Source organism: Trichosporon asahii (genome assembly GCF_000293215.1).
Source record: "Trichosporon asahii var. asahii CBS 2479 unplaced genomic scaffold scaffold00050, whole genome shotgun sequence".
Lineage (NCBI taxonomy): Eukaryota > Fungi > Basidiomycota > Tremellomycetes > Trichosporonales > Trichosporonaceae > Trichosporon > Trichosporon asahii.
The window spans coordinates 803,069-817,471 of record NW_014040874.1 but is presented as its reverse complement, the minus strand read 5'-3'; the positions used below and the strand labels follow the sequence as shown (position 1 = coordinate 817,471).

Below are 14,403 nucleotides of genomic sequence, written 5' to 3'. Positions count from 1 at the left end.
GAACCGATCCACACGCTCACATGCTCGGCGCTCGCGTGCCCTCTCGCCCTCTCACTCGGGCGCTAGCTGGGCCCCTCCTCCGCCATATCCTTCGACACCGCTCATGCCATCTCTGGGTTCTTCTTCGGATCAATGGGTATCTCGTCTACCTCGCCAACTCATCTTGAATCTTGACTTCGGCGCACTCCGCAATAAGTCTGTCTGATTGTGTTCCGGTCGGATTTTGATCGTTCGTCATGTCTTGATTGGGTTTCCACTTCACGAAACGCTCGCTCGCTCGCGATGGAGAGCGCTTAGGCCATGCTGCCCAGCACCTTGAAGGCGAGGGCGCGCAGGATCTCGGCCTTCTGCGACACGGGCAGCGTCGCGAAGACCTGCGCGACCGGCTTGCCCTTGTTGTCTCTGATGGCGCCGAGCTTGTTGCCCGCGAAGCCTGGGGTTAGCTCTTCCCTTGCCTGTGGGTAGCTTAGGTGAAATCTCGCCTTCCACGTCCTCACAGCTCCTCTCGCACGCCGTAGAAGTGGACTGAGAGCGCCCCCGCTCTCAGCCTGAGCCAGAGCCCGTTGAGGCGGGTCGCGTGACTCGGCGATTTGGGACGGGGAAAACTCGAAGCCCCACCTCACTCACCTCCTGCAACGGCACCGGGGATGTTGCCAATGATGTATCCGAGAGCGGCACCAGCAGCGCCGCCAACCCAGCGCCAGCGGTGGTGGACGTTAGCCACCTCGGGCTCGAGGCTGATGTCAGCTGCGCCGTACTCGTGATGTTAGCTGCACTCACAGTTCCTCAAAGACATCACCAAAGATGCCGTTCGCGTCTGGCCGGCCGGTCTTCTTCTTCGGCAGCTCCTCCTCGCTGCTCTCGCTCTCAAAGTCGAACCCGCCCGGGGGAGCGCCGGACGTGCCTGCGCCGGCGGCACCGGCGGCGGATGCGCCCCCGAAGCCAGCGTCCTGGAAGAAACGGCTGAACTCTTCGAAGAAGTTGCCCGACGCCTGGTCCTGCTCGAACGGGTCGGAGGAGGTCGTGAACTGGCTCGGGCGCGAGCGCAGGAGAGCGTCGTACTCGGCACGTCGCTTCGGGTCGGAGAGTACATAGTACGCGTCCGCGACTGCTTGCTGTTTGTCAGCTCGAACCCGACATTGTTCAGCTGGCCATGAGCACTGAGACACTCACGAAGCGCTCAGTGTAACGTCGCCTCTCCGCGGCCGATGCCTTCGGAGAGAGCTTGTCGGGATGCGTCTTGAGCGACTCGCGCTTGTACGCGGTGCGGATTTCCTCCCTGTCGTTAGCTCATATTCCAGTCCGGGTAAGCTCACGCTGTCGCCGTCGACTGGATGTTCTGCCGTTAGCTTCGGAAGTGGAATGTCAGCTCACGAGGATAGAGTAGTACTGAGGCAGCTGGCTCATGGTCACTGCTGAATGGATTGAAGGAGTGAGTAGAGGTGAGAGGCGAAGATGAAACGGTGTTGCAGATGAAGGGGGTGGCAAGATTGCGGAAAGAAGACATTTAGGGAGCGCGATCGACGCCTGACGTCACGCTGCCAGCACTACCCCGCGCGCCGCAAGCGTCAGCCATGACACGTCTGCACACAAATACTGCACGGCGCCCTCCGCTCACGGCCGTTCTGGACTCTAGCGAGCCCTCTTTCCAACTGTGTAGCGCACACATGCATGCCCCTGAACACACAGAACTTGTCACAAGTCGGCAACAGGATTGGCGAGGACGATATCTTTGGGCGCTTCGTCAGTGTGCCATCCTCACACTGTTGCCACGTGGTCGCCCCGGCCCCTCCGTAGCGCCAGGCACGCCGGTGCCAGAAATCACAACAACAAAGGTTGGAGTCCGCTAGCCAGTGCGAGCGGCTTGTACTGCTTCGTCTGTTCACTTTGCATTCACCTCCATCCGACAACACCGCTGCGAACGCGACCAGACGACTATGAGTCAGTCTAGCCAGTTCAGCCAGCGACAGCGCCCACGCAGGGCGCTCGACTACGACCTCGACTCGCTCATCGACCTCTCGCAGCCGACACCCTCAAAGCCTCGCTCCAAGGACCCGATCGACCTGACCGACTCACCAGAGCCGACCTTCTCGTCTCCAGCCCCTGGGCGCAGGGGGAAGGGCGGACTGTACCCCGTCATGCCGACTGCGCCTCTGTCCCCCTCGACGCGGCCGAATAACGCTCGTGCCCGCCCTCTGTCCTCTCAACCATCACTCTCTTCCTCCAGCGTTTCCTCCCAGCGGGAAGTCAGCCTGTACGACGACTTCGACTCGGGATTCGGGTCTAGCATCTCCAAGCCCAAGAAGACGTCTGCTCCCACTCCCGCTCCCGCAAGGTCCTCGGCGCCCCGCATGGCTAACGACTACGGGGCGTACATTCGCCCAGCGACGGCGTTTAAGAGCGCGCCGCGCAAATCGGCATTCGACCAGCCGGGCTACAGGGATGGGTGGCCCGAGTGGGTGTCTGCGCCGGCGAGCAAGGTGCCTTCCCCGCAAAGCGCCCCTGAGCCAGAGGAGAAGGACAAGGAGCCGGAAGAGGTCGAGATGAACGGGGAGGACTTTGACCTGAACCAGGCCAAGTTCACGGCCGAAGACTTTGAGCGCTTCCATGGCGACCCGGAGGAGCAGATGCGCAACCTCCTCGCTGGCGCTGTGGGTGAAGGCGAGGGTGAGGGTGAGGAAGACGAGGAGGGCGCAGACACAGTCGAGGGCTTTGCAGACGGCATGCGCCTCATGCCCCACCAGGTCCGCGGTGTCAAGTGGATGCGCGAGCGAGAGACTGGCAGGAAGTACGGAGGTATCCTGGCTGATGTGAGTTGGCGCATTCGTTTGGGAACTGACATCAGGACATGGGTCTTGGAAAGACAGTGCAGACCCTCGCGCGTGTCGTCGAGGGAAGGCACACACCTTCAGAGAAGAAGGCCTACAAGGGCGGAACTCTGTGAGCTACGGCGACGCCTCTGAGCTGACCGCAGGATCATCGCACCACTTGCGGTTATGGAGCAGTGGGCGTCTGAGGCTCGCACGAAGACACAGCCAGGTCTGCTCAAGATCACGACTCATCACGGGCCAGGGCGAACTTCCAGTGAGCTTGCGTGTCTATAGCTCGAGCTGACAGTAGGCGGAAAAGAGCTAGAGAAGTACGATGTGGTCATTACAACGTTCCAGGTGCTTGCGTCCGAGTTCAAGGCTCGGGGACAGCGTGCTGCTCCGTCGGACAGCGATGACAGCGACGACGGCTTGCGGAAGAAGCTGAAACGCAAGAAGAAGGTCATGGCGGCGCTGTACGACGTCAAGTGGCTGCGTATCGTCATCGGTGAGCTCAACAAAGCTTGGTTAAGCTAATCGCAGACGAGGCACAGAACATTAAGAACCACAAGACGCAGACGGCCAAGGCCGCAGTCGCGCTCAAGGCCAAGTACAGGTGGTGCTTGACCGGTACGCCGATCCAGAACAACGTCGAGGAGCTGTTCAGCTTGTTCCAATTCCTGCGTGCACGCCCGCTCGACAACTGGCAGGTGTTCAAGGCGCGTATCTCTTCGGAGGTGAAGAACGGCCGAACAGGCATGGCGATGAAACGTTTGCACATCATCCTGAAGGCGATCATGCTCCGACGAACGAAAGATGCCACTATCAGTGAGCTGTGGAGGTGGCTTGCGAGCTAACAGCAGATGGCAAGCCGATTCTTAACCTACCTGAACGCCGAGTCGAAGTCGTGCAGTGCGAGTTTGACGACGACGAGCGCGAGTTCTACGACGCGCTCGAGAAGAAGACGCAGCTCACGTTCAACAAGTTTGTTAACGCGGGCACGGCGATGGCGAACTACACGTCCGTTCTCACCATGCTGTTGCGCCTGCGCCAAGCGTGCGACCACCCGCTTCTTGTGAGCCGCTCGGCGGTTGACTCCGATACACTCGGTCGCGACGGCGAAAACTTTGACCGGGAGATGTCAACCGACGCGGTTGAGTTTGACGATGGCGAGGATCTCGCCGACCTCCTCTCCGGGCTGACGGTGGCGGGGCCGAAGAAGTGCGAGCTTTGTAGCGCTCCGTGAGTTTAAGGCCTAATTGTGCTCAACTGACAAGCAGCCTGCCCGGCGTCGGAGGAAAACACTGTCTGGACTGCGTGCGGATTACGCGTCGCGCCGGCTCGGAGGCGCGTGGCCTCCCTCCTTCTTCGGCCAAGATCCGCATGCTGCTGAAGCTGCTCCGCGAAGTCGACTCCCGCTCCAAGAACACGGAGAAGACGATCGTGTTCTCGCAGTTCACCTCGTTCCTCGACCTGATCGAGCCATACTTCCGCGCCGAGGGTATCGACTACGTCCGCTGTAAGCTTGCTGTACGCTGACAAAGCTGACGACAGACGATGGCTCCCTCGCCGCCGACAAGCGGCAGAATGTTCTTCAGACGATCAGGACGAGTGCCAAGCACCGCGTCATTCTGATCAGTTTCAAGGCGGGCAGCACGGGTCTCAACCTTACATGCTGCAACAACGTCGTGCTCATGGATCTTTGGTGGAACCCGGCGTAAGTCACTTTCAGATTCTTCAGGTATTGAGCAAGCTAACGTCAGACTCGAGGACCAGGCGTTCGATCGCGCGCACCGTTTGGGCCAGACACGTGCCGTGAACATCTGGAAGCTGACCGTGGAGGAGACGGTCGAGGACCGCATCCTGGCTGTGAGTTGTGGGGACCGCATACAAACTAACAAGTCAGCTGCAGAACCAGAAACGCGAGCTTGCCAAGGCCGTTCTCAGCGGCGAGGGCGCAAAGAACCTCAAGCTTACCATGGCGGACATCATGAGTGAGTTCAAAATACCAGACAGAACTGACAAGCAGAACTGTTTGCGCGCTCGCACGACGACGAGTGAGCTGTGTTTTGGGCTATGTAGACTGTCACTGTGCTTTGGACTGTGTAGAGGCATATCCATGTATCAGTATACCCTGTCCTGTCCGACGTGCCCGCCATGCATGCATCATCAGGTGGACGGGGCGTGCATGTGGTGGCTGGGTGAGAGTCCAGTGTGTTCCTTGTGTTCCTTGCGCGTGCGGTGGTCACGGGGCCACCAAAACCGTGGGACCAATCGCCATCAGTCCCAATCATGACGTCCCCTGCAGCCCTTTCTGTCATATAACCGGCCCTCGCTCCGAGACTAAGAACCCCAAGCACCATGTCGTGGTACGAGACGCTGACGAGCGCGCCGGTTCTGCTCGCGATCGCGGTCGGCATCTCCGCAATCCTCTACGTCCTGCAGGCCAACCCCCAGCCGCGCGAGCACTGGGTCAAGCAGCAGCAGGAGGCCGCGAGGGCCGCCGCCGGCGGCACCAGCGGTGCGGGCTCCGGCAAACAAGCCACCGAGACCAAGGACCCAAAGGCGAAATTGGCAGAGAGCATTGTGAGTTCGGCCTTGCCCTTCTTCACTCTTCTCTTCCCACGACACGACTCGACGACACAAAGGAACGAACGCTTACGATGACTCAGTCCGTGATGAGCGCCCCCGCCGCTGACCTCGCCCCGCCCAAGGTGAGTCGACCCCTTCCGCGACTATTGTTGTGATGAGGCTTGGCGTCGAACCAACTGGAAGATCGATCCATCCAGCTTGCTCTACGGCTTGCAACACTCTCATCCTTCCTCGCTGTTGCCTACCGTCCTCTTTTGCCTCATGCACGCCGCATGCCGATGACTATGGCCGCGCGGCGCGGAAGCAGCTCCTCTTGCCTGCGACAAGCTGACGCCAGGACGACCCCATCTCTGTCGCTGAGCTCCGCCAGTACGACGGTTCGGACCCCTCCAAGCCGATCTATGTCGCGATTAAGGGCAAGGTGTACGACGTCTCGAACAAGAAGGAGATGTACGGCCCCGGCGCCGGCTACAACGTCTTCGCGGGCAAGGACGCCAGCAAGGGTCTCGGTGAGTTCGACGAGGTGTCGGGGCGTTGCCATCGCACCTCCAGCATGGCCTTCCCCGCCCTCCGTTGCTTCCTCATTTCCGCCATTGCTTCTCAGCTGCTGCTGGCCAGCCTGGCGCAGTCGTTGGCAGTTGTTGGAGCTCGGACAACAGGGCCGGTGCCCGAAGCCGAAGTCCGAGGCCGAGGCTCGGTTTATCAGGCAAACGGGGAACCCGTTCGTATGCTTGTATGCTAACCACCAGGCATGTCCTCGCTCGACCCCAAGGACGCGATCGCCGACTACTCGACGCTGAACGAGACGCAGATGAAGACGCTTGACCAGTGGGACTCGTTCTTCGCTAAGGTATGTCTTCTCTTTTGGTCCTGCCCCATCACCACGGGGTGTCGACAGCTGGCAAGGAAACGAAGTTCCAAGCTGACGATCAGCGATACAACATTGTCGGCAAGGTCGTGCCCTAATGTGAAGGAAAGGAGCTATGCAGTTAATATCGAGTTTATCAGCGCATCCGATGGCCATGGCGCGGGGGCCACTGACAACCTGACGGCTACTGACCAGCACGCCCGCTCCGGAACCGATCTACGAACAGCCGATGGGAGGGCATGCGGCCAACGTGCATGTGAGCCGTCCAGTGGAGAACGTGGAAAACGGCGCATTGAGCGTATAGAAATCGCGCAGTGTCGAGACGCTGTGCAGCACGCCGCAGTGCACAGCCCACTCACCCCCAGGTAACTCCAGGTTACCAGGTCGCCGCAGGTGAAACCACACTGCTGCAGCGCCGCAGGCGAAAATAGCACCAGGCCAGCTAAACCAGCCGCCATCACGGTCGTGGCGTGTCCATCAGTTGTCTAGATTGCACAGGCTGCGGGCTAGCAGATGCTTAGCGCTGTCCACAGCCCATTTAACAATACAGACACTGACGCTCCCGTCTTCCTCGCCCACTTGCAACAAACTCCTCACTAGACAACGCGCTGCAACTTTGTGCGCTCAGCTTTCGCTATCGAAAGCGAACCCACCCCCACCACACCGGCGTTCTCGTACTCGATCTCTCCACCCCAACCTCAGTCGCTCCGCTCCTGACGACATGTCCTACAACCCCCCGCAACAGTATGGCCAGCCCATGGGCCAGGCGTATGGGCAGTATCCTCCCCAGCCGTCGTATGGGTACGGCCCGCCCCAGCCGATGCAGTCTGCTCCTCCGGTGCGTGTGCTTCTCCCTCCCACTGCTCCTCCTCACTGTTCCTCCTCACTGTTCCTCTTCTCCCTTCCCCTCCTACCGCTCTTATCCCCGCTCCCACCCTCTCCCGCTGGCGCTGGACAGGGAGCTCGGAGCCAGAAGCAGCGGTATCAGTTGCCCGGAGCACTTGTCGACAGCTCTGCGCCGATGAGACAACAGCTGACGTACCCAGCCGCAACAGATCATCATGGCGCCTCCTGAGAAGAAGAGCAGCGGCGCGGGCAAGGCTGCCGCGTGCTGCGGACTTGGCGCTTGTTTGTGCTGCTGCTGCGAGTGCTGCGCGTGCGAGGAGTGTTTGGACTGTTTGTTCTAGACGCAACGAGGCTAAGCCGAGCCGCTTGTCGGATACCCAACGACCGCAGACCGAGGCTCTCTGTAGCACAAGGTTCTTCTGATAGTTTGATGACATGGTCTCTTTGTAGCTGTAGCTGTGACTACATCCTCGCGCCCCGTCAGAATGGTCAGTGTTCCAAGGTTTAAACTTGACAATATGATACATGGGTCTACTCATCCTGCTGTCCCTCCTGCTCGTCACCCTCATCTCCCTCTCCATCGCCATCAGCCTGCTCCTCCTCTTCCTCTTCCTCGTCGTCGACAGCCATGCTCTCGTCCGGCTCCGCCTCGGCAGCGTTCGACTTGCGCTTCCCCCGTCCCGGGCCCGGCTTCTTCTTCGCGGCCTTCGTCGCAGCAACGTGTGCGCGGTACGCTGCGGGTCAGCTCCCTAGGTTTCGTCTACGTAGCTGCGCAGCTCTCCGGCCACCGAGCTGAAAACTTACCAGCAAGTTCTTGCTCGAGTATCGGCACGAGGGCGTCGGCGGGACCAAAGTCGAGCTCCGTCACGGCCTTGAGCACGTCGCCGGCCGTGATGCTTTTGCCCGAGCGCTCGAGTGCTTGGTCGTGTGCGTGCGCCGCTGGATGTCAGCTTGATTCACTCGATAAGGGAGCTGTACGTACACAGGAAGTTGATGAAGAGCGTCGAGGACCGCAGGAGAGCGGTCACTACGTCCTGCTGCATCTTGACATTATCCGGGATCTGGGTGTCAGCTACCAAATCGAGATACACGAAGCTGATTTTCACGCCTGCTGCATTGTGGCTCTCCTTATGAGCTAGGAAAGGTGAGAGTGTGGGGGGGACTGGAGGACTCACCGATCCCTTAGCCAGCTTGATCAGATTCGTCTTCGGGAGCTCGTACTCGGCGATGCCGGGCATGAAGGGCCGCTGCTGCACCGAGGCGGGGGAAGGGGGCACATCACTCGTAGTCGTGGACGCTTTTGGCGGCATGGCGGTGCTTGGTCGAAAGATGGGAGAAGGCGAGGTGTAGTGACCTGACCCACTACGAGATGAGACGGACGCGTGTGGGCGGCGCGTGTTTTGACGAGGCACGAGGGCTGCAAATGACATGCAGCTGGACGAACTTCGACGGTCGGTATCCTCCTTCAACACAGATTTTCGCTGCCTCTATGAGCGATGTAGGTAATTGAAACCCGTCGTATCCGCTCTGCATATACGTCTGCTCATGCAAATGCCTGCAATGTACGTATTGGAGCGCAGAGGAGCAGAGCACGCTTACTTGCACGTGACTTCTGGTGGCGAAAGTGGAGGCCCGCCGAGATGACGGAAGTTGAGCAACGATGCTTCAAGATTGCCTTCCCTCTGCCCATTTCACTTCCTCCCCACTCCGCACGATTCCACGCTCTCGCTTTACAGAGGGACAATGAGCTGAATTGTGGAACCAACATGGACTGCATCGAGCGACTCCCGCGTCCGACGGCGCTGCGCCTGCGCTCGTCCGTCGTCGTCGCTTCGATCCCGCAAGTTCTGAACGAGCTGGTGCAGAACGCCCTCGATGCCGGGGCAGTGCGAATAGAATGCTGGCTGGATTTGAGCCGGGGCAACGAGAGTATTCGGGTAGAGGACGATGGCCATGGCCTTGACCTCGAAGATCTGCGCTCGATAGGCGAGCGGAATAGTAGGTATTGCAATTCCGCTACGGCTGACCTGCCAGTGACGAGCAAGGAGAACCACGGTTTCGGGGCTCTAAGCACGTATGGCTTCCGTGGCGAGGCACTCGCTTCCATTTCAACAATGGGCTTGATCGACATTACGTCTCAGGTCGCCGAGGAATACACAGTTACCAAGATCCTTAAGAGCGGCGAAGCACTGTATCTCGGCCCAGCGAAGCGGGAGCTGGGCCGCGCGCGCGGCACGAACGTCACTGTCCGCGACCTCTTCCACGGAGTGCCGGTGAGACAGGCCGAACTTGCCGCTGCATCGTCTTCCTCCGTCCTCGCTTCGTGCAAGAAGGTCATCGAGTCGCTCGCACTTGTGCATCCACACGTGCGTTGGATTCTGTGGGCGAGCGGATCGCGCGGTATGCGCAAGGTCTTGTCGCTGCAGGGGTGCAGCAGTACGCTCGAAGCATTCAAGGAGCTGTACGGTGCCGCCGGCGTCGAAAAGGTACAGCATGTGAGCACCTCTGCGGGCCCGCGACGCATCGATGGCTTTATCAGTCTCGAGGGCGCCGTGACGCGCGCACATCAGCACCTCTTCATCAACGGATACCCGATCGAAAACTCGGCGCTGCACCAGCTCATCTCGAAGCGCTTCGCCAAGAGCCCATTCGGCTCCATGGCTAGCGACCTCATGGACGACGCGCTGATGGGCGGCAAACGTCCCTCGCCGAGGCGACTGGAGCGATACCCCGTCTACGTTCTGAACCTGACGCTGCCAGCCGATGAGGTTGACGCCTCATACGAGCCGCGCAAGGTGACGTTCGGGTATCATGACTTTGACAGCGTGCAAACGTTTCTGCTCAGTGTCGTAGAGCATTTCCTGTCCGAGAACGGGTTCGTAGGCGTTGACGTGCAGCGGGAAGCGACAACAGCCTCGCCGACCCCGCGATCCGTCGCTGCTTGGTCTACTCGGTCGGGGAAGCGTGCACATCCCAGAAGTGCGTCACCGACACCCACTCGGAACGTTCGCCGCTCTGCTTCACGTGCACCTGAGGAGAGCCTAAACCGTCTTTACGAGGAGCGCATCAAGTCTGTTGAGGCTGCACTGCACCCAGCAACCCAGCCAGAGGAGCCAGAACCCGAAGCACCTTCCGCGCGTAACCTCGTACAGGACCTCATAGCGGTAGGTACCCCGACCCGCACCGTATCTAACCCATCAGACTACAGACGACGGCGTCCTTCGCATCGGGCGCGCTGGCACCACAGTCGGCGATGACGAGCAGGAAGATCCCACGACCCTAACCAAGACACTACCGGGGCCAGATGTGGACATCTCGTTCTCGAACGCTTCCCTGCAGAACGCCAGTGTGTTGCGTCAAGTCGACAAGAAGTTCATCCCCTGCGTCCTTGAGGCAGAGGGCCGCAAGACACTCGCCATCTTCGACCAGCACGCGGCTGACGAGCGCGCATCGCTTGAGATGATTCTGGAGAGTTTTTGCAAGTCCTTCGCAGAGGACACGATGCCCACAACGGCCCTTGAAGAAGGGACCGTGCGTGTGGTGCTGTCGAGGCAGGAAGTGGAGTACCTCGAGACCCCTGGTGTTCGACCACTTCTTCACCGCTGGGGCATACGCTTGGGACTGGCGCAGCCTGAAGGAGACTACGCACAGGTGAACGTGTACGCTGTGCCAGAGATGCTGGATCGTCTCGCCCGCAAGCAGGCCACGGAACTGACGAGGTTGTTGCGACTGTACCTGCCAGACGCTGCAGACGGTATCGGCGAGATCCAGGCTCTGACGGCGGCGCTGGATACCAACAGCGAAAGCGCGAAGAGCAATGGCTGGAAAGGAGTCATGCGCTGGATGCCGCGCGAGATGCTCGAGCTCGCCAAGTCGAAAGCCTGTCGCGGCGCGGTCATGTTCGAGGACGCGCTTAATCAGGACCAATGTGAGCGCCTCGTCTCCCGGCTCGCAAGCACACGCAACCCGTGGGCGTGTGCACACGGCCGGCCAACCGTAGTGCCCCTGTGCGTCATCGATGGCGCCGAGTCGAGCCACAGACCCATCGACTGGACGAAGGTCGCGGCAGGAAACTAGATCATAGACTATAGAGTGCATGTTGTACTATGATACATGTAACAACAGGTGATACAATACACTGTCAGCGCTGCTCAACGCTTGCGCTTCGGCGCGGCCTTCTTGGGTGCCGCCTTGGGGGTGGACTTGGCCTTTGCCTTCGGTTTCGGCTTAGCCTTCGCCTTGCTCTTAGCTGTCGCCTTGGCCTTGCCCTTGCCTTTGGCCTTGCTCTTAGCAGGCTCAGTCTTGCGTCGCTTCGCACCGCGTTTTGTCTCCTGCGGTTCCTCCTCTTCCTCCTCCACTTCTTCCTCCTCCTCTGCCTCCTCCTCAGGCTCCTCAACGGGCTCTGGTTCCGGTTCATCCTCGGGGATCCGCTTGCCGTCGAGCCAACCACGAGCGCATGCCTCCTTCCACCCAGGAATCTCCTCGGCGCCCTCGGCAGCCATATCCGCCTCGCCGCCGGCCCAAATGCCCTCGGGCGTGAAGACGTAACGGTTTGCAAGGATAGCCTGCAGCGTGGCATAGCTCTCGGTGGAGGAGTAGGGCACCATGGACCCGGGGTGGCGGTACGGCGCTGGCGTGCCCGTCAATGGGTCGCGGGGACGCTTGCGGTCTGCTGTCAGCTTACGTTCAGACTCTTCTAAGCAGTAGAAGATGGAGGAAGAATGACTCACTGATGGGTCGGTTTCGGGCGGGAACGACCTTGACGTCGGACCAGTCGACGTGGTCGCCGAGAATCAGCTTCAGTTCCGCCGGCAGGCCTCCGGGCACCTGGGACAGAATCAGGTAGTTACGTGTGTACGGGCCGGTCGGGGCTTCGTCTTTCTTCTCGTCTTCCTTCGCCTCGTCCTTTTTGGCGGCGTCGGTAATGGGGTCGGCCTTGGAGGGCTCATCGGTTTTGGCGGGAGCATCGGTCTTTGCTTCGGCTAGTTGGGGGGACGGCTCTCCATCCTTTGAAGCGTTCGGCTTCACCGACTCTTCAGCCTTAGGTAGTCCATCCTTCGACGTCTCAGACTCATTCTTCCCAGAGGGCTCAGCAGCCTTCGGCTCGTCCGCCTTGGCCGACTGATCAGTGGACGCTTGGGCTGAGGTTGCGTCTTTGGAGGCGTCGGGGTCAGGCGGCTCGGATGCGCTGGCAGTGTCCGGCACTTCCTGGGCCACCGTACCCTCAGATATAGTCACGTCCGCACTAGCCACCGCATCAGCCTTGGGCTCGCCATCACTCGTGCCCTCGGGAGCAGCAGGCCCGGATGCCTTGGAAGCGGCTTCCTTGGCGGGTGATGATTGATCGACATCCTTGCTCGCCGGCGCCATTGCTGGAGAGGGCGCTTCATCCGTCTTGGCCGTCTCATCTTTCGTAGCCTCTTCTGAATTGGCAGATTGGGCAGCGGGAGCCGCTTCCTCGGCGGGCCTCGATGCGGCGTCGGTGAACGCTGTGGACGGCTCATGCTGCTCGGTTGCAGATGACGGCTGGGCATCGTTCACATCCTTCGCAGATGCAGAAGCTTCAACTGATGGCCCCTTTTCGTCCGCGTTTCGTTCCGTAGCAGGAGTCGCGCTTGGCCGGTCTTCAGTAACAGGAGCCGTAGACTCACGAGGCGCAGGTGTCGGAGCTGCTGTTGTCTCGTCCTCAACGACTTCTACGAGCCGGCCGACAGTTCGGCTGACCCATGTCCATCGCGGTCCGCGAACACGTTTCCTTCCCACGCGGCGCAGTTCTCGCCGCTCCTCCTCTTTCTTGAGCCAGTCCGTGAGCGCCTCCTTGTTACGCTCCTCTTCCTCGAGCGCAGCGGCGATGAGCTCCGCCTGCGTCATGGGACGCGCGCCGCGGATCTCGCCGGTGACGTGCTGCGCCTTGCGGCCCTTGCGCGAGTTCTGCTTCTCGATCTTCTCCTGGCGCTCACGCTCGATGACATCCGCCTCCGTCTTGAGAGTCGATGCACGGAGGTTGGATCGCCGCTGTTCGGAACGCTGCTCGCGCTTGGCTTCTCGTTTCCGCCGTCTGATCTCGAGGATCAGTGTCGAAGGAGCCATCTTGGACACGTCGATGTTGGGTCCCAGAATGGCGAGCTCCTCAGCGGAGGGCATCTGTACGGTCGGCTGGCCCATGCGCACCGTTTTCGGCTGCAGGGGGTTGAAGCCAGCTTTCGCCTTGGCCTTCTTGCGCTCCTCACGCCGCAGCTGCCGCTCCTCGGCCTCCTCGTCATCAAGTTCCTCATCTGTGTCTGCGAAGTCCTCCAGATACACGTCGCGCACGTCCGCGGGCGCCTCGAACTCGGCGTCCTCCGGGTCTTCCTCGAACAGAGCATCTTTCTGGTCTTCCTGGTGCGCCTTCTCGAGCAGCTCGCGCATGCTGTATGCGTCAGTTGATTCGGTTGAAGCCATATCGACTTACCGGTTTCCCGCAGTGCTGCGTTTTGCTCTCCCCTGCGTCACCGTCTCGTACATTGTCGCTGGGTCGGGTCGTGAGATGACGAGCGTCGAGTTGAGCGCGTTGTGTGGTGCACCTCCACTTTCTAGACTCGGGTCGAGCTAGTCACGTGAGTATACACCACGTGGAAGCGCCCTGAACAAGCGGAAGTAGTTTCACTTTGGGCGATCTTCCTGATGATCTGCAGTCCTCTACGCAAGAGTTAGCGTCCGCAGCGCGTGCAGCCCACGCCAGGTCCGAGTCGGCGCCGAAGGGCCGGTGGCAGAGAAGATAAGGCCTTATCAGATTGGGGAGCTGTGGCAAAAAGTGTGTCTTCCCTCGTGGCACTCACGTGTGGCGGACACCTGAATCGTGAATGAAATTAAGGCTGACCAGCCACGGAGCCAAATGGGCCGATTGGGCGGATACGGGGAGAGGCCCCTTAGGACCAGCAGATTTTCCTCCCCAGGCGGACAGACCCACGGGGCGATTACGGTGGTGCCCGTCTCAGGCGTCCCAGGCTTACTGGCTGTCCCGCTGGCACCTCTGTGAGGGCCAATAGAAAGCTCAGTGCCACAGGCTCGGGTTTAGGAGATTTTTCACTCAGCGGGAGACACGGACGCAGGTGCACCCCTCCCCCTGCTGGCCGTTTTCCTTGTCGTCTGCGATAGTTTGTCTCTCCAACCTCGCATCTGCGTGCTTCGGTCCTTTCGTTTGAGACCAAGTCACCTTCGAGCAACACAAAGGCATCCCCGCCACCCCCTTTAAAAACACAAACGAACCCCAACAAAAAACCTAGGCAAAATGGTGCGTAGGAAGCGAGA

General features: G+C 60.2%; 5 protein-coding genes across 5 annotated transcripts; 2 read left to right on the top strand and 3 right to left on the bottom strand.

Annotated features, from left to right (window-relative positions):
- Positions 1-293: 293 nt before the first annotated feature.
- A1Q1_01532 (uncharacterized protein) lies at positions 294-1,407 on the bottom strand (the record flags this gene model as incomplete). The annotated part of the gene is made up of 6 exons (XM_014324571.1): positions 294-450; positions 498-525; positions 628-737; positions 781-1,115; positions 1,174-1,275; positions 1,375-1,407. 6 exons carry the CDS (start codon positions 1,405-1,407, stop codon positions 294-296), a joined length of 765 nt encoding a protein of 254 aa, XP_014180046.1.
- A 530-nt stretch (positions 1,408-1,937) lies between these two features.
- A1Q1_01531 (DEAD/DEAH box helicase involved in nucleotide-excision repair) lies at positions 1,938-6,365 on the top strand (the record flags this gene model as incomplete). The annotated part of the gene is made up of 16 exons (XM_014324570.1): positions 1,938-2,810; positions 2,864-2,940; positions 3,006-3,084; positions 3,168-3,315; positions 3,402-3,635; positions 3,713-4,028; positions 4,088-4,326; positions 4,454-4,524; positions 4,578-4,676; positions 4,720-4,801; positions 4,936-5,008; positions 5,165-5,393; positions 5,480-5,521; positions 5,737-5,908; positions 6,149-6,249; positions 6,315-6,365. The coding sequence occupies 16 exons, from the start codon at positions 1,938-1,940 to the stop codon at positions 6,363-6,365; spliced, it is 2,886 nt and encodes a 961-aa protein (XP_014180045.1).
- Positions 6,366-7,854: 1,489 nt separating this feature from the next.
- On the bottom strand, positions 7,855-8,423 carry A1Q1_01530 (uncharacterized protein; the record flags this gene model as incomplete). The annotated part of the gene is made up of 3 exons (XM_014324569.1): positions 7,855-7,862; positions 7,918-8,052; positions 8,096-8,423. 3 exons carry the CDS (start codon positions 8,421-8,423, stop codon positions 7,855-7,857), a joined length of 471 nt encoding a protein of 156 aa, XP_014180044.1.
- Positions 8,424-8,753: 330 nt separating this feature from the next.
- On the top strand, positions 8,754-11,190 carry A1Q1_01529 (uncharacterized protein; the record flags this gene model as incomplete). The annotated part of the gene is made up of 2 exons (XM_014324568.1): positions 8,754-10,277; positions 10,315-11,190. The coding sequence occupies 2 exons, from the start codon at positions 8,754-8,756 to the stop codon at positions 11,188-11,190; spliced, it is 2,400 nt and encodes a 799-aa protein (XP_014180043.1).
- Positions 11,191-11,264: 74 nt separating this feature from the next.
- On the bottom strand, positions 11,265-13,617 carry A1Q1_01528 (uncharacterized protein; the record flags this gene model as incomplete). The annotated part of the gene is made up of 3 exons (XM_014324567.1): positions 11,265-11,785; positions 11,844-13,522; positions 13,565-13,617. 3 exons carry the CDS (start codon positions 13,615-13,617, stop codon positions 11,265-11,267), a joined length of 2,253 nt encoding a protein of 750 aa, XP_014180042.1.
- Between the last annotated feature and the right edge of the window lie 786 nt (positions 13,618-14,403).